The sequence below is a fragment of the Enhydra lutris genome, unplaced genomic scaffold (genome assembly GCF_002288905.1).
Source record: "Enhydra lutris kenyoni isolate GAN:26980312 unplaced genomic scaffold, ASM228890v2 scaffoldscaffold95, whole genome shotgun sequence".
Classification (NCBI taxonomy): Eukaryota; Metazoa; Chordata; class Mammalia; order Carnivora; family Mustelidae; genus Enhydra; species Enhydra lutris.
Window position 1 is genome coordinate 700090 of NW_019154179.1, and position 26200 is coordinate 726289.

Below are 26200 nucleotides of genomic sequence, written 5' to 3' on the forward strand. Positions count from 1 at the left end.
ACTCATTGCGGTGCCTGGGTGGCTCGGTCAGTTGAGCGTCTGTCCATCTAATTTTGGTTTCATCTGGGGTTGTGATCTCAGGATCATGGGATCCAGCCCGGAGCTGGAATCCGTGCTCAGCAGGCGTCCGCATGTCCCTCTCCCTTCCCCCACTTGGACTCTCTCTCTCTCTCTCAAATGAATAAATAAAATCTTTAAAAAATAAAGTACTCTCTATCTGTGAAGAGGTATAATATTATGTGTAAGTGGATTTGGATTAGCTATAAATGTATATTGTAAACTCTAGGGTATTTACTAAAAAAGGTAAAAAAAGAAAATGTAATGAATATGCTAAGAAAGAAGATAAGAATGGTATCATGTTAAATCTTTAATTAAAATCACAAAAGGCAGAGAAAGAGTGGAAGACAAAAAGGAACAAATAACAAGGGTAACAAATATAAAACAGTAAGGAATATAATAGATATTAATAAAACTATGTTAATATCACTTGAATCACGATCCATCATCTAAATGCACCAATTAAAAGAGACTGACAGAGCAGGTCAAAAAACAAGATCCAACTATATGTTGTCTACAAGAAACCAACTTTAAGTATAAAGAAACATACAGATCAAAATTAATGGATGGAGAAAAATATACCATGCTAACACTAATCAAAAGAAAGCAGGAGTAGCTGTATTAATTTCAGACACAGTAGGCTTCAGATCTAGCAAAGTTACCAGGAATAAAGAAATTCATTACATATTGATAAAGGCATAAATTCTCCAAGAAGATATAATAATCCTTACTTGGTATGTGCCTAATCATGAAGTGTAAAATTACATGAGGAAAAAGTAACAGCATTGTAAAGTAGATGAATCCACTATCACAGCTGAAGACTTCAACATCCCTCTATCAGAAACAGACTGATCCAGCAGGCAGAAAATCTGCAAGGACACAGCTAAGCTAACAACATCATCAATCAACTGTATATATTGCCACTTTTGTATACTTCATCCAAACACAGCAGAATATGCATTCTTCTTAAGTTCACACGGAATATTCACCAAGATAGACCACATTCTGGGCTATAGAACATATCTTCATAAGGTGCCTGGGGGGCTCAGTCATGTAAGCATCCAATTCTTGATTGAGCTCAGGGCATGATCTCAGGGTTGTGAGATCTATCCCCACAGCTCTGCTCTCAACATGGAGCCTGCTTGGAATTCTCTCTCTCCGTTTCCCTATGTCCCTTCCCTCTCTGCTCATGCTCTCTCTCTCTCTAAAAAACAAGCAACCCCCACCAAACCTAAATAAATAAAATACATCCTCACAAATTTAAATGAATAGAAATCATACAATGTCTGCTCTCAAGATCACCATTCAATTATAAACTAGAAATCAATAACAGAAAAGATAACTCGAAAATCCCAAATTATGTAAAGATGCAACAACACACTTCTAAGTAACAAATGAATCAAGTAAGAAACCTCAAGAGAAATTGAAAATATTCTGAACTAAAGAAAAATGAAAACAAAATTTATCAAAATTTGTGGGATGCAACAAAAACAGTGTTTAGAGGAAAATTTATAGCACTAAATACATACTCAGAAAATCAGCAATATCTAAGATCAATAACCCAAGTTTCCACCTCAGGGAGGTATTTAGAAAAAGAAAAGCAAATTAAATCCAAAGTATACAGAAGAAAAGAAAAAGTAATAATTAAAACAGAAATCAGTGAAACAGAAAACAAAAAATCAACAGAGAAAAATCAGTGAAACCAGAAGGTGGTTCTTGGAATTGATCAATAAAATCAATTAAGTCTCTATCCAGGCTAACTTAAAAAGAGAGAGAGAACAGAAATTACTAATGTCAGAAATAAAAGCAGAGACATCATTATAGAGCTTATGGACATTAAAAGGATAATAAAGGAACTGTATGAACAACTCTATGCCAATGCATTTGATAACCTAAATGAAATGGACTACTTCCTTGAAAGATAACATTCTAACAGAACTCACATAAGAAGAAACAGGCTGAGTAGGCCTATACCTATTAAAGAAATTAAATGAACATTTAATAACCTTTCAAAAAAGAAAGCACCAGGCCCTGCTGAATTCTACTAAACATTCAAGAAAGAAATTATACCAATTTTCTACAACCTCTTTCAGAGGAGAACAGCAGAGGAAATACTTCTTAACTCATTTTCTGAGGCCAGAAATACATTAATACCAAAAGTAGGCAATGACATTATAAGAAAACGTAAAGATCAAAAACAAAACAAAAGAAACCTTGGAGACCAGTATCTCTGATTAACACAGAAGTAAAAATCCTCAACGAAATATTAGCAAATTGAATCCAACAACGTATAAAAAGAATTATACAACATGACCAAGTGGAATTTGTCATAGGTATGCATGGCTGGTTTAACTTTTAAAAACGAGTTAACGTAATCAGTTACATTAAAAAACCCAAAAAAGAAAAGTCATGTGATTGTATCAATAGATACAGAAAAAGTATTTGATAAAATCCAAACCAATTCAATACAAAAACTCAGTAAACTAGAATGGAGGACAACTTTCTCAAATTGATAAAGAATATCTTCAAAAACCTAAAAAGAATATTGTTTTTTAAAAAAGATTTTTATTTATTTATTTATTTATTTGAGAGAGAGAGAGAGAGAGAGAGAGAGACAGCGAGAGAAGAAACACAAGCAGGGGGAGTGTGGGAGGGAGCAACCTGATGGACCCCCCCGACTATGACCTGAGCAGAAGGCAGACGCTCAAGATTAAGCCACCCACGTACCCCAAATTAATATTGTTAAAATGTCCATATACCTAAAGCAATCTATAAATTCAGTACAATTGCTATCAAAATTTCAATGGCAGCTTTCACAGAAATAGAACAATCCTAAAATTTTTCTGGAACCACAAAAGTCCCCAAAGAGCCAAAGTAATCTTGAGAGAGAACAAAGCTGGAGTCATCATGCTCCCTGATTTCAAACTATTTTACAAAGTTACAGTAATTAAAACAGTATGGTATTAGCATGAAAACAGGCATACAAATGAATGTAATAGAACAGAGAGCTCCAAATTAAAGCTATGCATATATGGTTATTCTATAACAAAGGAGACAAAAATACACAATGGGGAGAGGACAGTCTCTTCAATAACTGAACTTGGGAAAGAACTAAAAGAATAATATTAAAAGTTATACGGAACCACAAAAGACCCTGAATAGCCAAAGCAATCATGAGAAAGAACAACAAAGTTAGAGATATCACAATCCCAAATTTCAAGATCTACTACAAAGTTACAGTAATCTGCTATGGTACTGGCAGAAAAACAAACACATAGATCAGTGGAACAAAATAGAGAGCCCAGAAATAAACCCATATTTATATGGTCAATTAATCTGACAAAGGAGACAAAAATATACAATAAGTAAAAGACAGTCTCTTTGGGACGCCTGGGTGGCTCAGTGGGTTAAGCCGCTGCCTTCGGCTCGGGTCATGATCCCTGCGTCCTGGAATTGAGTCCCACATCGGGCTCCTTGCTCAGCGGGGAGCCTGCTTCTCCCTCTGCCTCTGCCTGCCACTCTATCTGCTTGTGCTCACTCTCGCTCTCTCTCTCTGACAAATAAATAAATAAAATCTTTAAAAAAAAAAAAAAAAAAAGACAGTCTCTTTGACAAATGGTGCTGAGAAAACTGGACAGCTATATGCAGGAGAATGAAACCGGACAACTTTCTTACACCATGCATAAAAATAAACTCAAAAGGATTAAAGACCTAACTGTGAGACCTAAAACCACAAAACTCCTAAAAGAAAGCATAGGCGGGGACGCCTGTGTGGCTCAGTCAGTTAAGCTGCCTGCGGCTCAGGTCATGATCCCAAGGTTCTGGGATCAAGCTCCACATCGAGCCCCACATCAGGCTCCCTGCTCAGTGGGCAGACTGCTTCTCCCTCTCCCTCTGCCTGCTGCTCCCCCTACCTGTGAGCATGCTCTCTTTGTCCAATAAATAAAAAAAACAAAACAAAAAAAAGCATAGGCAGTCATCTCTTGGACATCAGGCTCAGCCACATTTTTATGGATATGTCTCCTTGGGCAAGGGAAACAAAAGCAAAAATAAACTATCGGTACTATACAAAAATAAAAACTTTTGCATAAACAATGAATTGTGGAACACTGAAAAAAATTACATTAAAAAAAAAAAGCTTTTGCACAGCAAAATGAAAACAACCTGCTGAAAGGGAGAAGATATTTGCAAATGATATATCTGATAAGGGGTTAATATCCAAAATATATAAAGAACTTCTACAACTCCACACACACACCATGCACACATACACACACACACACACACACACACACACACACACACACACCACACATCTCACAAAAAGTCCAATTAAAAAATGGGCAGAGAACCTGAATGGACATTTTCCAAAAAAGAGAGATGGCCAACAAGTAAGTGAAAAGATGCTCAACATCACTGCTTATCAAGGAAATGCAAATCTCCACACAATGAGGTATCACCTTATACCTGTCCAAATGGCTAGAATCAGAAGGACAACAAATAACAAGTATTGAGAAAAGGGAACCTTTGTGCACTGTTGGTGGGAATGCATATTTGTGCAGCCATCATGGAAAATTAAAACTATCCTATAATCCAGGAATCCCATTTTTGGGTATACATCGAAAGGAAATGAAAACAGGATGTCAAAAAGATATCTGTACTCCCATGTGCAATGCAGCATTCACAACAGTCAAGATATGGAAACAACCTAAGCATTTGTAAGTAGATGAATGGATAAAGAAGATGTGATATATTTATATAGTAGAATATTATTCAGCCACGAGAAAGAATGAAATCCTGCAGTATGTGACATGGATGGACCCAAGGGCATTATGTTAACTGAAATAAGTAACAGAGAAAAACACAAATACTGTATGATATCACATAAGATATCACCTTATGTGATATCATACAGTATTTGTGGAATCTAAAAGAGCTGAACTCATAGAAACAGAGACTAGAAAGATGGTTACCAGGAACTAGTGTGTGGTGAAATGGGGAGATGTTGGTCAAAGAGTACAAATTTCCAGCTGTAAAATGAATAAATCCTGGGGCTCTAATGAACAGCATGGTGTGATTATAGTTGATACAGTATTATATATTTGAAAGATGTTAAGAGTAGATCTTAAATGTTCTTACCACAAAAAAGAAATGGTGATTGTGTGACATGATGAAGGTGTTAGCTAAGTTATGGTGGTAATCATTTTGCGATATAAAAAGTGTATCAAATTAACTTGTACACCTTAAACTTATAAAATATTATATGTCAATTATATTTCAATAAAGCAGGTGGGGGAAATGTAAGTAAGAAATAAGTAAACTAATATTTCCTTTTGTGCCTCCACGGAAACATAACAAGAAGTACACTTTGTTGTTTAATTTTGCAATAATACTTAAAAATTTTTTGGAAAGGGGCACCTGGATGGTTCAGTCAGTTAAGCCTCTCCTTTGGCTCAGGTCATGATCTCAGGGTCCTGGGATTGAGCCCCACAGTGGGCTCTCTGCTCAGTGGGAAGCCTGCTTCACCCTCTCCCTGCTTCTGTACCCTCTCTCACTGTCTCTTTCTCTCTGTCAAATAAGTAAATAAATAAATAAAAATCTTGAAAAGTCTAAATTTTATCTAAATTATTGTAGATCTTAAGTATATTTATATATACTTCACAAATGCATTAACATTTTAATTTTCTTGTAATTTGCTATTTTACTCAAAAATAAAATTCATTTATAATATATTTTCTTACATTTAAGAATGGATCAGTGACTTTACAAAGGAGAATTAAGATTTGCTTTTTCAATCATACCTGTTTCACTGGGAAAAGATGAAACAAATATACCAGAGATTTCCCTGACTCATGACCACGAGACATCTACTCCAAAGGAACTGGACTAACCTCTAAGTGAAAGTAAATATGAAGAAAGCTATTTCCCCCTAGGTTTCATAGATGTTTCTCATTTACCTTATTATGCCTTATTCGACAGAATGTTTTCAAGTATTCTTACTGAGCTAGCTAACTGTGGCGTCCGTTTGATATCAATCATTCAGGGTCGAAACAAAAAGGAACTAAATAATTCAAACACAGATGTAATAAGTAAATATTTCATCAAGAGAATTATACTTCTTTTTTTTTTTTTTAAGATTTTATTTATTTGACAGAGATCACAAGTAGGCAGAGAGGCAGGCAGAGAGAGAGGGAAGCAGGCTCCCTGCTGAGCAGAGAGCCCGATGCGGGGCTTGATCCCAGGATCCTGAGATCATGACCTGAGCCGAGGGCAGAGGCTTTAACCCACTGAGCCACCCAGGCGCCCTGAGAGAATTATACTTCTGCCTTAAAACGGAACCTCTAGATACGGCTGAACTTAGCTGTGTAGCTTGTATTCATCTCGTTATCAACACTAACTGAGAACAGGGGTTCTGTTAAAGGAGCTGGGCAGTGCACACTTATGGTAGAGAAATACTTGAAATGTTGAGTAACTCTTTCGAATCTCGTGGTTTTTACTGGAACAGCCGTGTTGACCTCTGCACTCCTAGTATAACAGCACTAGTGAGTAAAACTACTACGCCCCACACAAGCCAAGCAGAGGAGCTAGTCACTGTATTCTTCACCACTGCCTGCAGTCATAACACTGCCAGTCTCGCACAGAAATGTGTTTGAGGATGCAGCATGAATATTAATTTTACTCAATTTTACACTTGAAAATACTTTTTATAAAAAACGGTCTGTGTGGTGAAAAGGAAAGCATGCATACTGCACTTCCGCTGCGTAACAGATCAGGATAGCTGTCCGGAGGAAAAGCACTTGGAACTGTGGAGCAGCAAGATCAATGAGCTGCCTTTTGTAATGGAAATTTACTTAAAAGAATGGCAGACAGTGGGTACTCAGAATTGAGTATTTGGCACATACTTTCTCAAAAATTAGTGAAATGACCCCTTTACCTCAAGGCAAACAAATGACAGCATTTTGTAGCCAATGATAAATTTGAGTTGTTTTTTTTTTTTTGTTTTTTTTTTTTAAAAATTTTTTTTTTTTTTTTTTTGAGAGAGAGAGAGGGAGAGAGAGCGAGCACAGGCAGACAGAATGGCAGGCAGAGGCAGAGGGAGAAGCAGGCTCCCCGCTGAGCAAGGAGCCCGATGTGGGACTCGATCCCAGGACGCTGGGATCATGACCTGAGCCGAAGGAAGCTGCTTAACCAACTGAGCCACCCAGGCGTCCCTAAATTTGAGTTTTTAAGCACAGATTTGAATCTTGGAAAATTTGTTCCTGTCAGTGTGAGCTGACAGCTTCCTAAGACCTGAAGACGTTTCTGATGAGATTGCTGCTGATGAGAATGAAAGTGCTGATGCTAAAAAATAAACATGACAGGGCCAGAAGATCCGCATAACTTAATAAACTAGTATCTCCCAAATGAAGCATGCGTTAAAAAACCAGCCTACAAAATCCTGCTTGAGCAGAAAAGCTTACCAGAAGTATACCACCAACAAAACCCCAACCAAACAAAAATGTATCCCACAGACAAGCTCATTGTTGTAATTTCAGATTCTGTGTAGCAACTAACCTTAAAACGCTACCATTTTCAAATTTTGGTGAGGTATCTATCCAAGGAGAAAATCCACAATGATCTGATATGGCTACTGCAATATTCTTGTCTTTTCCAACTATAAATCTGTGTGAGGCTGAGTTTTCATCATATACTTCAACCAAAACAACACATCGCACCAGACTGAACAGAAGCACCTATGAGAACTGGCTGTCTTATGTCAGGTAATAAAGAGAGGTGCAAAAATGAAAAACAATGCCACTCTTGTTAAGTAATTTTCTTCTTGGAAAAGATCACTTTTTCATAAAAATATGCTATTTGTGTGAAGATGTAATCAATTATTTTTAAATGAAATAATATTTTAAAAATTTGTTTTAATTTCAAACATGGTAAAAAAATATTGATAAATAGGGCGCCTGGGTGGCTCAGTGGGTTAAAGCCTCTGCCTTCCGCTCAGGTCATGGTCCCAGAGTCCTGGGATCGAGGCCCACATCGGGCTCTCTGCTCAGCGGGGAGCCTGCTTCCTCCTCTCTCTCTGACTGCCTCTCTGCCTACTTGTGATCTCTCTCTCTGTCAAATAAATAAATAAAACCTTAAAAAAAATATATTGATAAATACAACCCACATAAAAAAAAAAAAAGTTCATTGGGATCCTCAATAATCTTTAAGATCATAGTGGTGCTGAGACCAAAAGTTTGAAAACTGCATTTCTAATATAATGAAGCATTCTAAGAAACAGAAAAGCAAAGGTGGCTGAGAAAGTAAATGTACATTACTTACAGCAGAAAGGCCTCATTCACAGCATCAAAGAACTCAGGCCAGAGCACTTCCTGAGGTTCATGTCCATGGTAGGTGAGAAGAGCCTCCACCAGTGGTTCAATATCTGGCAGAGTTACAAGTGGTATACAAATTCGTGACAGGAGCCTTATTTTTTCAGGAACTATTCTACAGAAAAAATAAGAAATAATTATCCAAATCTTAGAGCCACGTGTAATTAAAGACAAAATCTTCATGCTGAAGACTGATGAAAGTTACTTGCTTTGTCCCTCACATAAAGAGGGCTAACACCACTGATGAACCTTTCTAAGAGAAATCCTCTTGGAGAACTCTCCAAGAAGAAATCCTTCAGCTGAAATTTCCCTTTCAATGTCACTTATTGTCAGGACTTTGGCATAACTATCTACAGGCACTTCCAATTTACCACCCCTAAAACAGAACTCTTGAATTCCTTCCCCAAATGTTCTTTTCCCCAGCACTGCTGATCTCATTTGCTCAGGCGAAAGCCTTTCAAGGCCGTCCTTGATTCCCCCCCTTTCTCATGCCCCTTACCTAATTCAGCACTGATACTGTCAATTCATTTGACAATTTCTCTATACTCTGTCACTACCCACTAATTCATCATCACCTGTGGTCTGAGTTACTGTAGGAGCCTCTTCACTTTCTCCCCAGTTCTGCCCTCATCCCTACTGTTTATCATAATAATAGTTCTCACAACCTTTAAAAATTCAGATCACTTCACTTGTCTGCTCAAAGCCTTGCAATGGTTTCCCACTTCCAAGAAAAAGCAAAGTCTTATACTGGCTGCTGTGGCCTTCCATGATGGGGGTCGCTTCTGTTTCTCTGGCTTCATTTTCTTCTACTCTTTTTCTTACTCATCATGGCCCAGCCTTATAGGCCTCCTCCAAATTCTCCAGATGAGATCCTGCTTTTCATTCTGCCTGGAACCTATGGTTAGCTCCGTCATTTCATATAGGTTTCAGCTCAACTGTTGCCTTATGCTGATGGCATCCCTGACCATCCCATTTAAATGCACTGACCAATATGGTAGCAGTGAGCCACATGTGGCAATTTAAATTTAATTTAAATGAAATAAAATTTAAAATTCCATTTGTCTGTTGTGCCAGCCACATAACAAATGCTCAACGGGTACATGAGGCTAGTACCTTACAGTATTGGACACTGCAAATTTCCAAAACTTGTCCATAATGCAGGAAGCACCACGGGATACCAGAGCTTAACACAGAAAGTGCCCACCCACCCCATCTATCTCTTTTATAGTTTTACTTTCCTTTAGAGTACTTTTCATTACCTGGCCTACAATGTATTTTTTTGTTTATTGTTCATGGTCTGTTTCTTCCTGCTAGGATGTCAGCTTTATGAGGACAGGTACTTTTTTCTATTTTGCTCTCTGCACCATTCCCAGCATGCAGGAAACAACTCCTTACATATACTACATGCTCAAGAAATAGATCTTAAATGAATAAACAAACAACTAGAGATCAATACAATGAAAATTTGAGATGTAGGCTATTAGATCTTTTTCTAGTTATATTCATGTATAATCATAAATGGAGAAATTTAGTCTTGTGTTTTCTGAAACACAAATGGAACCACAACAGAAAACAAAAAGCTGTCCCCCATTTTTTTTTACTTGCTGCCTATTATTAAACCAATATGTATGTTTTGTAATTTGACAATGTCTTTATTTATAGGCTTTTAGGTTATTTCTAATTTATCATCATCATAAACACCACTAAGGTAGGACCCTTGCACATGCCTATCTGAGACCATGTGTGAACATTTGCATATTGAATTGCACTCCGAAAGACAACAATTTTCCTTTTCCCAAACTCCAACCCAAGTGCGTAATCTCCTCACAATACATTCAAATATATCTGACATTTTAACATTTTCATCATCTTAAATAAGTTTCTCCTAGAACCCTCTGACCTGTTACAACCCAGGCAGGTCACTTTTTTATTCCCTCTGTAGAGTTATCATCTTGGGATCTCTGTCCTGGGGATTTCCTTTACTTCTCTCCTAAACCCTACTTCTTTTTTTCTTGGTTCATTCTTCTTAAGTGGGAAAGGTACCAAAAAAAAGTATTTGAGACGTTGTATGTCTCAAAATATCTTTATTTTATCCTCTCACTTGGTTGATACTTTGAGTATAGAAATCTTGTAACTTTCCAACAAAACTGTGAAGGTGTGGTCCTATTGTCTTCTAGCTTCTAGTGTTGTTCCTGAGAAGGTCCATACTATTATGAATCTTTATCCATTATGTAAGTCCTGTTTTTACTCCCTTGAGGGTTTTGGAAATCCTCTTTGAAATTTCACACTGATGTGCTGGTATAGGATTTATTTTTATTCATTGTGCTGGGCACTCAGTAGAGTTTAAATCAGAAAAGTTCTCTTGATTGTTTCTTTGATAATTTTCTACCCATTCTTTTATCTCTTCTCTCTCTATGAGAACACCAATCTTTTTGAATATTGAACTTCCTGGACACTTTTCTGTCCTTTCTTTCTTATTTTTCATTTCTTGGTCTTTTTACTCTAGATTTTGAAGAACTGTTCAAATTCATCCTTTTTTTTTTAGTATATGTGCTGCCGAAGCGAGCACTCATCCTCCTTTTTTTAAAAAAATATTATTTATTGAGAGAGAGAACATGAACAGGGGGAGAGGGGCAGAGTGAGAGGAAGAAGCAGACTCCCTGCTGAGCAGGGAGCCCAACATAGGGCTTAATTCCAGGACACTGAGATCATGATCTGAGCTGAAGGCTCACTGAGCCACCCAGGCGCTTCCCAATCTTATTATGGTTTTCATTACTACTCTCTCATGATTAATTTACAGGAACTTTTTTTTTAATAGCCTTTTTTAAAAAATAGCATTCTGTTCTTATTTAATGGATGTAATATTACCTTTTTTTTTTATGGAGGCACTAATATTAATTTATTTGAGATATTTTCTTTGAATAATCTTTTTTATTTGTATTGCTTTCTATTTTTTCATATTATATACTTAGTATGATTTCCTTAAATATCTGGTGACCATTGCTGCTCTGCTTATATACACATTTTTTTTTTTTTTTTTTTTGAGCTGGGTACAGAACACTTTATTGATGATACAGCACAAGATAAGTCTCCCTGAGCCTTTCCCCTTCTTCAGGAGGTCTGGGATAGAAACTGTGTAGAGATCTGGAGATTCTCAGTGTGTTGAAGTTTAAAGATTAAACTTTAAAAATTATGGAGAATACCAAAGGGCTTTTGTTTATGAGGTTGTCACTTTCAACATTTATGATGTTTGAAATTAAAGTAGAGACACCTGACAATACCAACTCACTAAAAGTAACAATGATAAACTCATTAGATATTAACATAACAACTAGATTTTATAAGACAAAGAAATAGTAAGAAGAGTGGCACTCATTTATATGATTGTAAATCTTACCATATGGTCTGAAGGAAGACACTTGGATTCTTTTATACATTTCTGCATTCAATCTGTTGCACTATGTTTTGAACAAAGTCTATGGAGAGAGATTAGCCCCACACAGATATGTAGTTGTAAAAGGCAGAAGTATTTTAATAGCCTCTTCATATAACTACGCATATTATCTTTGACAAGACCAAAACTCACCAAGCACTGCCCACCCCCTCACTACAAGCCTGTCTATGAATGCAGGTACAGCTGCCCGTCATGGGTCTAGGGTACTGGAGATGGGGAGTCTTTACCATGGTAACAGCTGAAATTTAGTGTCAGAGGCATCCCCTCAAAGCAGCAAGTCTTCAAGAGACTCCAGAGTTCCAAAACAGTTACATCAGGCAGAGTGTCTCAGTAAAATTTTGGTCTAGGTAAAGAGGTAGACTCCAGGCCCTTCATACTCCATTATCTTCCCCAACATCCCCCTCTGATCTCTTGTATTAAAATGGAAAAACAAGGGACACCTGGGTGGCTCAGTCGGTTAGGCATCGGGTCAGGATCCTGGGGTCCTGGGACTGAGTCCCGAATTGGGCTCCCTGCTCGGTAGGAAGCTGCTTCTCCCTCTGCCTGCTCTGCCTGCTGGTCCCCTGCTTGTGCTCTCTCTGACAAATAAACAAAATCTTAAAAATAAATAAATAAATAAATAAATGGGAAAAACAAAACCAAAATACTCTACCTTCTTACTTTCCACTTCTCTGTCCTTTTGCACTTTATCCCAGAACTATTTGGCTCAGTCTTTGAAGTCATTATTTGCTATTCAGCTCTAGCTCCTATTCAACCTTTTATTTTTTCCTCTAAGTCCTTTTTTAGAAATGTAACCAATTTATTAGTATTTCAAGAATTTGGTAGTTTCTCTTATTATTCTTAGGACAATTAATTTTATCCCTTTAAAAAAAAACACTTGCCCAACGTAATGCATTTAATTAGTATATTTGTATCTTCTGTTTCGTTGCATTTAGTTCATTTTTCTTCATGGTACTAGTTCTCCATGAATCTCTGGTGATTTTTGTTTGTTCGCTCTTTCTGGGATTTGGGATTCCCCATTAGCCTCTCTTTTTACTATAGCCTCCTCTGGTACTTGTGGGGAAGATCAATATGTAGTGCTGGTTGGGGTTGCCAATAAACCACATTCTGCACATCAGAGCATCCTCAGAACTGTTGGAAATTAATAGCCATTTGGTGCTTCTTTCTCCAAAATCTTTCTCCCTCCTTCCTGTTAGAAACAGGACATTTCTGTCATCTCTTGTTTGAAGGCAGTGGATAAGGAGGAGTGTAGGGAGCCAGCTTCTGTGAATTCCAAGAGTCCAACAAGCTGTTTTGTTGGCTGCCACATGCCCTGCTGCTCCATGAATCCACCCTAACGTTACTTGTACCTTTGTAGTAATATTCTCCTGCAAGCTTTTTGGGCTGTGATATTTCCCTTCAAAAATATCCTATCTGCCATTTGAAGCCTTTCTTGTAACTTGTGGGTCATCAAATGCTCCCTTGTTTTACAGTATTATATAATTAATTGTTAAAATTCACCCATGATTTCTAGGAGTTGGAGTATAAAGTGAATGCTATGTCACATGTGCACCTAGTTCATCACCTGATTTATTCTCCTGAATTACATTTTCATCTTATTCTCTCCTGATTATGAGAGCCACTATTCTTCAGAGGTCTTACGTTTTATTACTTTTTAAAATTTATTTATTTTTATTTGGGGGGGGAGAGAACACAAGTGACAGCATGCACGTGAGTGGGGAGAGGGGCAGAGAGAACTGCCAAGCAGACTCCCCATCGAGCAGAGCCCGATGATGTAGGGCTTGACACCACAACCCATGAAGATCATGAGATCATGACCTGAGCCGAAAACAAGAGTCAGATGCCTAACTGACTGGGCCACCCAGGTACCCCAGGTCTTGTACTTTAATCTTCAGAATCTGGCCAAGTACTCTGCATCAGAGCTACTCCAAAAATACGATCCTCAGAACCAGCAGCATCAGCATCAGCATCCCTATGAGTGGGGCCAAGAAAACTGCTTGTTAAAATCTTTCTTAAAAAATTTTATTTATTGGGGCACCTGGGTGGCCCAGTCATTAAGCGTCTGCCTTCGGCTCAGGTCATGATCCCAGAGTCCTGGGATCGAGCCCCGTGTCAGGCTCCCTGCTCAGTGGGGAGCCTGCTTCCCTCTCTCTCTATCGAATAAATAAAATCTTAAAAAATTTTTATTTACTTTTGTGAAATAGAGTGTGAGAGAGAGAGTGTGTGTATGTACAAGAGAGAGCATGAGCAGGGGGAGAGGGCAGAGGGAGAAGCAGCCTCCCTGCTGAGCAAGGAATCCCATACAGGACTCAGTCCCAGGATCCTGGGATCATGACCTGAGCCAAAGGCAGATGGTTAACCAACTGAGCCACCCAGGCATCCCTCTGCTTGTTAACGTCTTAACGTAATTTGATCCTCATGCATACTGAAGCCCGAGAAATGCTGCTCTACACTACTTCTTCAGTAGCAGTCCCTAGAATAAGATATCAATCTCTAGTAATAATCTGAATACTTTAAGGAAACATGATAGAACTGTATTTAAGATTTTTATGTTAGTTAATTCTTGTAAATTTTCTGTTGAGCTGTATTATTTTCTTGGTAACCAACTGTAAAATTCTCACAGAAATAAAGTTTTGTCAAACTACACAATGACTTATTCTTATGTGTGAACATTTTGTCTTTTTTCCTCAAATGATCACCTTTTCTAAAACTCACTTCTTGTTCTGTTCCACTTTCCTAAATGACCCCAGTCTCTTCAACAACAGATACCTTCCTCAGTGCTCTACCATCTTTCTCTAACCCACTGCCAAGGTGGATTTAGATCTAAAAATAATTAATGTTTTCAAGTTCATCATCTAAGTTTAACAAAGAGAGGGATTTAGCTTGAGTTGTAAATACCTAAAATTTCTGGAATTTATGAACTTACTGGGTAGGATAGAAGAAAGGGGAGTTGGTGTGTATATGTGGAATGTGGAATGTTTTTTGTGTGTATTTTGTGCAGAATCTAGCAGAATATTTTGCATAAACTAAGGGCTCTGTGAATGTTTGAGAAATGGAAAAATAGTTTTGTATACTCATAGTAAATCCAGAACTCAGAAATAAAGAAGCAGGGAGGCAGTGCTTCTATCTTCTACCCTTCAGCAATCTTTCTCTCTAAAAGACCTGTATGTGCAACTTCTCTCTCATTATCTTAAAAGTCTTACATTCTCGGGGCATCTGGGTGGCTCAGTCAGTTAAGCTGCTGCCTTCAGCTCTGGTCATGATCCCAGGGTCCTGGGGTCAAGTCCCATATCGGGCTCCTTGTCCAGCAGGGAGCCTGCTTCTCTCTCTGCCTCTGCCTGCCACTCTGCCTGCTTGTGCTCTGTCTATGACAAATAAATAAAGAAAATCTTAAAAAAAAAAAAAAGTCTTACATTCTCTAGTTACCTTAAAAGAGAGGAGTCAGAATCTATCACTGGCTACTAGCTGTGTGGAAAAGACAATCCTGGCACCAAGGGCATTTATCAAGCACTGTTGTTTATGGGCTACAGATTGAATCTACCAATTAGGCTGAAAAGGTCCAAGAGAATTTTCCTGAAAAATTCTAAAGTCTCATATAAATTTCAGCAGCTCTTGGTTCTACCAAAATGCAGGCAAGGTCAACTGATGATCTTCTGAAGGGCTTCAAAGTGCTCACAGCCTTCACAGCTCCCTCTTTCGGTCTGAAGCTTGCCAGAGTGTGGAAGTCCCACTTCGTCTATAGTTATGCAACACTTTCCAGACTAGATTACGCTAAGCATTATGTCTTGATTGATTGCCAGAGCAGCACTTCCAAATGATTTTTGCACAAAAATTCAACTGCAGAAGGCTCAACAGTAACCATATACTGCTGGAAATATCATTCCCATGTGGTTATACTGAAGCTTCCAAGCCATCTGCAGCAAACCATAGAACTACAAGATAAACTGATGATGCTCAGAAAACCCAGAATGTCACTCCTTCTGGACGGTTTACAGCAAAGAACAGGAGAGAATTTAAACATTCTGTCACTGAATTGTTGATTTTGGTTGGTGGCAAGTGAAATTCTATTTAAAATGCTATGACAAGACCATTTATCAGGCCTCTAAAAATAATATAAAAGAAAACCAAACAGATTTTCCTATTTTTTGTTCCTCTGACATTTTATGCATTGAAGTTATGAGCTTAATTCTATATTTTCTATAAGACTTTTGGGTCTTTAAAAAAAAAAAAAAAAAGACTTTTGGGTCTTTTGAAATGAACTTTGAAGATTTAAGTAGTAGGTGCCTGGGTGGCTCAGTCAGTTAAGTGTCTGCCTTTTGCTCAGGTCATAAACCCAGGGCAGTGGGATCAAGTACCATATCAGGCTCCCAGTTCAGCGGAGAGTCTGCTTCTCCCTCTGCCCCAACCCCCACTCGTGTGTGCGCTCTCTCTCTCTCTCTCTCGCAAAAGTAAATAAAATCTTTTAAAAATTTTAAGTAGAAAAAAATGAAAAAAAAAAAAAAGTACAGATGCCCTCTGTTAAAAACAAAGAGAAAAACAACTGCATTGCTTATATGGTGTTTAAGTTTGAGAGGCTCTTGGTGGCTTGAATATTTTAAGTCTTCCTAGGGGAAGGAAAGTAATGAGCAAATTTGTGTCTCATAAATAGGGGAATATCTACATCCAAGTACACCAGAAAATACTGTGCCTAATATATTATATTCTTACTCAACTTTTTTGACTTTTAAATCTTAAAAATGTACAGAAAACTTCAGGTATGTATATAGTAGGAGAAATTTATATATTATGTTTATACATATTGTAGTTATTATTATAACTTATGATAGCAACAACTATAATGGCTCCAGCATGTTTGGCAACTCTTTCAAATGTTATCATGATGCCATTCCACTACCTGATTTCATGAAATGTCTCTACTTGATACAAGAAAGTACACTTGGTTGGACTTAATAATTCACTAGAGAACTGTAGATGTGGAGTTCTGAGTCTCACATAAGCTTTAAGGGACCCAGGATCTTTTATGGATGGAGAACAGAACTTCCTGATTTGAGGTCTTAAAAGTAGGACTTTAAAAGCTCATAAAGAAACAAAAAGAATGCTGAACATCAAATTGCTTTTTAAATTCAATCTTCTAAGTATAAATTAATTTAATTCAAGAGACTGAATTTCTCTAAAAAACTCAACACATTCAAAAAAATACCTGTAAGACATTTCTTGCTGAATTCTAGAATTCATTCAAAAATTAAGACTCCATAGTAAAAATTATTCAAAAGAGCAAATTAGGAATGTATGAGATGTGCCAGTGTCCAGAGGACATTCTACTAATGGAAGCATCTCATACTCTCGGTAAATTCAGCTAAGAATTTTACTAATTACATCACTAACTTGCTTTGACTAAAGTTAGAGTTTTTAAACTACTCATCAAGTTAATCACTGCTGTGTCTTTGCCGCTACTACCAGCTGGAGTGCCAGTGTGGACACCCTTCAGTAAACTTTGCTCTGCACCAGGGAATATGGGGAATATGTGCGTATTGTTTTTGAAGAATACACATCCTTACTGAAGAAACAATCATAAATTTGGGAATGAACATGCCCCACAAAATGATCCAATCTGGCACAAATGGAAATTTCTCAGATGCAAAGAGAGTATTAGCTAATAGCTTCCAGCAGGCTTTCCTAACTGTGGTCAGTAGAGTTTAGATGCCTTTCTGAACGGCTACCCTCTCCTGTCTGAGGGTGAGAAAATGAAAAGCACACATTCTGAAGAAAGAATCTGAAAGACCAGTAAAAGGAAATAATGGGTAAGTGCAAAAAGATCTAAATAAAGGGGAAAAACTCCAGAGAGGAATAAATACTAAGCAATCTGAGGATGATTAAAGATGATTGTTTTTTCATGAACTACACCTGCTATTTTGGAAATAAGAACCTGAGGCAGGAAATTATTTTTTTATTATGAATATTATCTTTTAATTTTCAGGATTTTACTAGCTAAAACTATATTTACATTTTTTAAGTTTAATTATAAAATTATAAGAAAAACCTAGGGAATTATTAATAACATTAACTGGGTACTCATTGCCAAGATTTTACAAAGTTAACATTTTATTGGTATTTTCAGTTGAGGTTTTAAAGAAATAAAAATGTTTCAATTACAGTTGAAATACCCTTCTCCTGTCCCATTTCCTCTTCTTCTTTCTAGGAGCTGGCAATCCCCTAATGTTGTGAGTCCTTTCTGTCTAGTTTTAACACTTTTTTAGGACATTATGGGTATCTTTTTGCAACTTCCTTGCTATTCTGTTCCATGGGTCTATGTGTTTGGCTTTATATCAGAACCAAAGAGACTTAATGACTACAGCCTTGAGTTATGTTTTCAAATCCAGAAGTGTTAGGCCTCTGTTTTTCTTTTCAAGGTTTTTGGCTGTTTGGGGTCTTCTATATGAAATTTAGGGCCTTTTTTTCCCATTTCTGCAAAAGAAAAATGCGATTTGGATTTTAATAGGACTACACTGTATTTATGGACTGCCTGGGGGGTAGTATGGACACTTAAACAATATTAAGTCTTCTAATACCTCAACACAGAATGCCTTTTCATTTATTTGTGTCACACTTAATTTTTTTCAGCAATGTTTTATAGTTTGCAGCATACAAGTCTTTTATATCCTTGATTAAGTTTATTCCTAGATATTTTGTTCTTTTTGATATTATAATGGGCTTTTAAAAAAATGTCTTATTGGACTGCTGTTAGTGTATAAAAACACAACTGAGGGGCGCCTGGGTGGCTCAGTGGGTTGAGCCTCTGCCTTCAGCTCAGGTCATGATCTTGGGGTCCTGGGATCAAGCCCCAGATCGGGCTTTCTGCTCAGCAGGGAGCCTGTTTCCCCCTCTCTGCCTGCCTCTCTGCCTATTTGTGATCTCTCTCTGTCAAATAAATAGATAAAATCTTTTTAAAAAACCCCACACAATTGATATTTAAGTATTGATTTTGCATCCTGTAACCTTACTCAAATCATTTATTAGTTCTAACAGTTTTTTCCTGTGGAGTCTTTAGGTTTTTCTATGTATAAGATCATGTCATTTACAAACGGTAAACTGTCCCTTAAAATTCGGATGCCTTTGAGGGGTGCCTGTGTGGTGCAGTTCATTAAACATCCAGCTATTGGTATGGGCTCAGGTCCTGACCTCAAGGTCGTGAGATCAAGCCCCACAGGGCTCCATGCTCAGTGTGGAGTCAGCTTGGGACTCTCCTCCCTCTGTCCCTTCCCCCTGCACACGCCTCTCTTTCTTTTTGTTTCTAAAATGTTTTTAGAAAACCTCATTTTCTTTCTAAAAAAAAAAATCTTAAAAAATCTTTAAAAAAGTTGGGGGGGGCCACATCTTGGTGGCTCAGTCGGATAAGCATCTGCTTTCACCTCAGGTCATGATCCCAGGTCCTGGGATGGAGTCCCACATCAGGCTTCCTGCTCAGTGGAGTGTCTGCTTCTCCTTCTCCTTCTGCCTCTGCGCCCCCCCACCCCCGGCTCATGCTCTGTCTCGCTCTCTCTCTCTCTCAAATAAAGAAATAAAATCTTTTAAAAAAAAAATTAAAACAAATTTTGGATGCCTGGGGGCACTTGGGTGGCTCTGTCAGTTCTAAGTATCCTACTCTTTTTTTTTTTTTTTTTAAAGATTTTATTTATTTATTTGAGAGAGAGACAGTGAGAGAGAGCATGAGCAAGGAGAAGGTCAGAGGGAGAAGCAGACTCCCCATGGAGCTGGGAGCCCGATGCGGGACTCGATCCCGGGACTCCGGGATCATGACCTGAGCCAAAGGCAGTCGTCCAACCAACTGAGCCACCCAGGCGTCCCCTAAGTATCCTACTCTTGGTGTCTGCTCAGGTCATGATCTCAGGATGATGGGACTGAGAGTCAGGTCTACCCTCAGCTCAGAATCTGCTGAAGACTCTCCCTCTCCCCCCACCCCCATCCTCCTCCCATGTGCACTCTAAATAAATAAATAAAATCTTAAAAAAACAAACAAACATAAAATAAAATTTGGATGCCTTTTGTTTCTTTGTCTTGCCCAATTTCTCCAGTACTTCCAGTATTCTGTTAAAAAGAAGTGGTAAGAGAGGGTATCCTTGCTTTGTTCCTGATTTTAGAAGGAAAAAATTTTAGTCTTTCACCATGAAGGATGATGTTAGCTGTAGGCTTCTCACACATGGTCTTTATTTTGTTGAAGCAGTTTCCTTGTATTCCTAATTTGCTGAATGTTCTTATCATGAAAGGGTGTTGAATTTTATCAAACAGTTTTTTCTGATTTAACTGAAATTACCATGATGTGGTTTTTTCCCATCATTTGGTTAACATGGTGTATTACACTAATTGCTTTTTGTATCTTGAATCATTTTTGCATGCTAGGAATAAATCCCACTTGATCATGATGCACAATCTTTTTAGTGTATTGCTGACATTGGTTTGCTTGTACACTGATGAGGATTTTTACACATCATCAATATTCATCACAAATATTGGCCTATAGTTTTCTTCTACTGTCTTTATCTGCCTTTGGTTTCATGGTAATGCTGGCCTCATAAAATGAGTTTTGAAATGTACCCCTCCTCTTCCATTACTTCAGAGAGTTTGAGAAGGACTGGTGTTAATTCTTTAAATATTTGGTAGAATACTCTAGCGAAACCATCTGGTCCTGGGCTTTTCTTTGTTGGAAAGCTTTTGATTAGTGATTTAGTCTCCTTCCTGTACAGATTTGTTCAGATTTTTTAAAATTTATGATTCACTCTTAGTAGGTTTTATGTTTATAAAAAAGATAACCATCTCTTCTAGGTTATCCAATTTGTTACAATATAATTGTTCATAGTAGTCTCATTCTTTTTTTTATAAATTTCTTATTTAAATTCAATTTAATTAACATATATTGTATTCTCAGTTTCAAAGGTAGAATTTAGCAATTCATCAATTGCATACAATACTCAGTGAGCATTACCTCAAGTGCCCTCCTTAATGCCCATTATCCAATTACCCCCATTTGCCCACCCACTTCCCCTGCAGCAGCTCTCAGTGTGTCTCCTATAATTAAGTCTCTTACGATTTCCTCCCTTTGTTTTGTCTTATTTTAATTTTTTCCCTTCCCCTATGTTCATCTGTTTTGTTTCTTAAATTCCACATATGAATGAAATCATATGGCATTTGTGCTCCTCTGACTTATCTCATTTAGCATAATGTCCCCTAGTTCTATCCACATTGTTGCAAATGGCGAGCCTTTTTGATGACTAATGTTCCACTGTATGTATGTATGTATGTACGTGTGTGTGTGTGTATATATATGTATATATTCTTTATATATAAATTCATCTGTCAATGGACATCTGGGCTCTTTCCATAGTTTGGCTATTGTGAACACTGCTATTATAAATACTGGAGTGTATGCACCACTTCACATCAATATGTTTGTATCCTTTGCATAATACCTAGTAATGCACTTGGTGGATCATAGGGTAATTCTATTTTTAATTTTATTTTTAAGATTTATTTATTTATTTATCTGACAGACAGAGATCACAAGTCGGCAGAGAGGCAAGCAAGGAGAGGAGGGGGGAGGCAGGCTCCCTGCTGAGCAGAGAGCCCGATGCGGGGCTCGATCCCAGGATCCTGGGATCATGACCTGAGCCAAAGGCAGAGGCTTTAACCCACTGAGCCACCCAGGTGCCCTCTATTTTTAACTTTTTGAGGAACTTCCATACTCTTTTCCAGAGTGGATGCACCAGTTTGCATTCCCACCAAAAGCGTAAGACAGTTTCCCTTTCTCTGCTTCCCTGCTAATATCTGGTGTTTCCTGACTTGTTAGATTTAGCCATTCTGACTGGTGTGAGGTCATTTTGGTATTGATTTGTATTTCCCTGATGCAAGTGATGTTGAGCATTTTTTCATGTATCTGTTGGCCATTTGTATGTCTTCTGTTAAGAAATGTCTGTTCATCTCTTCTGCCCATTTCTTGACTAGATTTTTTATTTTGGGGGTGTTGAGTTTAATTTTTTATAGATTTGGTACACTAGCCTTTACCTGACAAGACACTGGCAAATATCTTCTTGCATTCAGTAGGTTGCCTATTAGTTTTGTTGACTGTTTCTTCTGCTGTCATGAAGTCCCAATAGTTGATTTTTGCTTTTATTTCTCTTGCTTTTGGAGATGGTCCGGCAAGAAGCTGCTGTAACCTACGTCAAAAATTCCTCTAGGAATTTGATGGATTCCTACTTCGCATTTAGGTCTTTCATCTATTTTGAATTTATTTTTGTGTGTGGCATAAGAAAGTGGTCTGGTTTCATTCTTCTGCATGTGGCTATCCAGTTTTCCCAACACCATTTGTTGAAGAAACTGTCTTTTATCCATTGGATATTCTTACCTACTTTGTTGAATATTAGTTGACCATAGATTTGAGGATCCACTTCTGGGTTTTCTACTCTGTTTCACTGATTTACGTGTCTGTTTTTGTGCCAGTACCATACTGTTTGGATGATTACAGTTTTGTAATACTGCTTCAAGCCCAGAATTGTGATGCTTCCAGTTTTGATTTTCTTTTTCAACATTACTTTGATTATGAGGTCTTTTCTGCTTCCATACAAATTTTAGAATTGTTTTTTCCAGCTCTGTGAAAAATATTGATGGTATTTTGTTTGATAGGGATGCTCTGGAAGTATAGACTGATCTGGGTAACATAACATTTTAACAATATTTATTCTTCTAATCCATGAGCATTTCTTTTGTGTCTTCCTCAATTTCTTTTGTAAGTGTTCTACAGTTTTCAGAGGACAGATCCTTTACATCTTTGGCTAGGTTTATTCCTGGGTATCTTATGGCTTTTGGTGCCATTATACAATGGGATCGATTCCTTGATTTCTCTTTCTTCTGCCCCATTGTTATTGTATAAAACTGCAACTGATTTCTGGATATTGATTTTATATCTTATGACTTTGCTGAATTCCTTTATCAGTTCTAACAATCTCTGGACGGAGTCTTTAGGGTTTTCTACATAGAATATCATGTCGTCTGTGAAGAATGAAAGTTTGATTTATTCTTTGCCAATTTGGATACCTGTTATTTATTTTTACTGTGTGATTGCTGAGGCTAGGACTTCCATTATTATGTCAAACAACAGTGGTGGGAGTGGACACCCCTTCTCTGACCTCAGGAGGAAAGGTCTCAGTTTTTCCCCACAGAGGATGCTATTTGCTGTGGGCTTTTCATATATGGCTTTCATGAAACTGAGATATGTTCCCTCTATCCCTGTACTGCAGAGTTTTTATCAAGAAAGGATGCTGTATTTTGTCAAATGCTTTTTCTGTATCTATTGAGAGAATCATATAGTTGCCATCCTTTCTTTTATCAATATGGTGTATCATGTTGATTGATTTGTGAATGTTGAGCCACCCTTGCAGCCCAGGAATAAAACCCATTTGGTTGTGGTGAATAATCCTTTTAATATATTGTTGGATCACATTAGCTAGTATCTTGTTGAGAATTTCTGGATCCATGTTCTTCAGGGATATTGGTCTATAATGCTCCTTTTGGGCGGGTTTTTTTTGTTTTTTTGTTTTTTTGGTTTTGGGATCAAGGTAATGGTGGACTCATAGAATGACTTTGGAAGTTTTCCTTCCATTTCCTTTTTTTTGAAACAGCTTCAGAAGAATAGGTATTAACTCTTCTTTAAATGATTGGTAGAATTCCCCTGGGATGCCATATGACCTCTAGACTCTTGGTTTTTGGAAGATTTTGATTTAGTGATTCAATTTATTTGCTGGTTATGGGTCTGTTCAGGTTTTCTACTTCTTCCTGTTTCAGTTTTGGTAGTTTATATGTTCATATGTAAGAATACATCCATTTCTTACAGACTGCCTAATTTGTTAATTGTTCATAATGTTCTTTTTTTTTTTTTAAAGATTTTATTTATTTATTTGACAGAGAAAGATCACAAGTAGGCAGAGAGGCAGGCAGGGAGAGAAGCAGGCTCCCTGCTGAGCAAAGAGCCCAATGTGGAGCTCGATCCCAGGACCCTGAGATCATGACCCGAGCTGAAGGCAACAGCTTAACCCACTAAGCCACCCAGGCGCCCCCATAATATTCTCTTATAATTGTTTGTATTTCTTAGATGTTGGTTGTGATATCCCCTCTTTCATTCATGATTTTATTTATTTGGGTCCTTCCCCCGTTCTTTTTGATAAGTCTGGCTAGGGATTTATCAACCTTATTCTTTCAAGGAATCAGCTACTAGCTTCTTTGGTCTGTTCTTTTGTTTCTCTGATTTCTGTATCATTGATTTCTGCTCTAATATTTATTATTTCTCTTCTCCTGCTAGATTTAGGCTTTATTTGCTGTTCTTTTTCCAGCTCCTTTAGATATAAAGTTAGGTTGTGCTTTTGAGATTTTTCTTCTCCAGAAAGGACTGTTTGCAATAAACTTCCCTCTTAGGATCACCTTTGCTGCATCCCAAAAGTTCTGAACTGTTGTTTTCATTTTCATTTGCTTCCATGTATTTTTTTAAATTCTTTAATTTCTTGGTTGACCCATTAATTATCTAGTAGGATGCTCCTTAACCTGCATGTATTCACGGTCCTTCCAAAATTTTTCTTATGATCAAGTTCAAGTTCTAAAGGACTGTCATCTGAAAATAAGCAGGGTATAATCTCAATCTTTTTGTACCAGTTGAGACCTGATTTGTGACCCATTATGTAATCTATTCAGGAGAATATTCCATGTGCACTCCAGAAGAATGTGTATTCTGCTGCTTTAGGATGAAATGCTCTGAATATACTGTAAAGTCCATCTGATCCAGTGTTGTCATTCAAAGCCCTTATTTCCTTGATCTTCTGCTTCGATGACCTGTCCATTGCTATGAATAGGGTGTTAAAGTCTTTTGTGTCTTCCTCAATTTCTTTTGTAAGTGTTCTACAGTTTTCGAAGGACAGATCCTTTACATCTTTGGCTAGGTTTATTCCTGGGTATCTTATGGCTTTTGGTGCCATTATAAATGGCAAACCCTGCAAAGGTTTGTGGTTTATGGCAACACAGAGCAGAATAGGGTGTTAAAGTCCCCTACTGTTACTGTATTATTATCAATTAGTTTCTTTGTTAGTAAATGGCTTATTTATTTGGCTGTTCCCATTTTAGGGGCATAAATATTTATGATTATTAGCTCTCCTTGTTGGATAGATTCTTTTATTATGACATAGTGTCCTCCTCCATCTCTTATTATACTCTTTGGTTTCAAATCTAGTTTGTCTGATATGAGGATAACTACTTGGGCTTTCTTTTGATGTTCATTGCATGATAAATGGTTCTCCAACTCCTCACTCTCCATTTAGAGGTATCTTTGGGCCTAACATGTGTCTCTTGTAGACAGCATATGGATGAGTCTTATTTTTTTGTTTCTGTTTTTAATTTTTTAAAATCCAATCTGATACCCTATATTTTTTGATTGGGGCATTTAGCCCATTTACAATCAGAGTAACTAGTAAAAGATATGAATTTAGTGCCACTGTATTCCCTGTGACATTACTGTTTCTGTCTGTTGTCTCTGTTACTTTCTGGTCTTTACTACTTTTGGACTCTTCTTTCAAAGGATCCCCTTTAGTATTTCTTGCAGGGCTGGTTTAGTGCTTACAAATTCCTTTCATTTTTGTTTATCCTGGAAACTCTCTATCTCTCCTTCTGTTCTGAATGACAGCCTTGCTGGATAAAGTATTCTTGGCTGCCTATTTTTGCCATTTAGCACATTGAATATATCGTACCAGTCCTTTCTGGCCTGTCAGGTCTCTGCAGACAGTCTGCTGCCAACCTTATGTGTCCACCCTTATAGGTTAAGGACCTCTTGTCCAGAGCTGCTTTCAGAGTTTTCTCTTTATCTTTGAAATCTGCAAGTTTCATTATTATATGTTGAGTTATTGACCTATATTTATTGATTTTGGGGGGGTTCCTCTCTGCATCCTGGACTTGAATGAATGCCTGTTAGCTTCCCTAATCTGGGGATTCTCAGATATACATATAGTTCTCAGCTGTAATTTGTTCAAGTAACCCTTCTTCCCTTCTCTCCCTCTCTCCATCTTCTAGAACCCCTATTATCTGGGTATTATTTCACTTTATGGAATCGCTGAGTTCTCAAAGTCTCCCTTCCTGATCCAATAGTTGTCTTTGTCTCTTCTTTTCAGCTTCCTTATTTTTCATCATTTTATCTTCTGTAGCACAGACTCTCTCTTCTTCCTCATTTATCCTCACCTTTAGGGCCTCCATTTGGGACTACATCTCAGTAATAGCATTTTTAATTTCAGTCTGACTA

At 37.5% G+C, this 26200-nt stretch overlaps 1 protein-coding gene across 1 annotated transcript in view; it reads right to left on the reverse strand.

The window, feature by feature from the left end:
* The window catches only part of LOC111139106 (Fanconi anemia complementation group C), a 173140-nt gene that overhangs the window by 54230 nt on the left and 92710 nt on the right, over window positions 1-26200 (reverse strand). The window contains exon 6 of the mRNA XM_022491255.1: window positions 8374-8538. Coding sequence (XP_022346963.1) covers window positions 8374-8538 — 165 coding nt within the window. The remainder of the gene's footprint in view (window positions 1-8373; window positions 8539-26200) is intronic.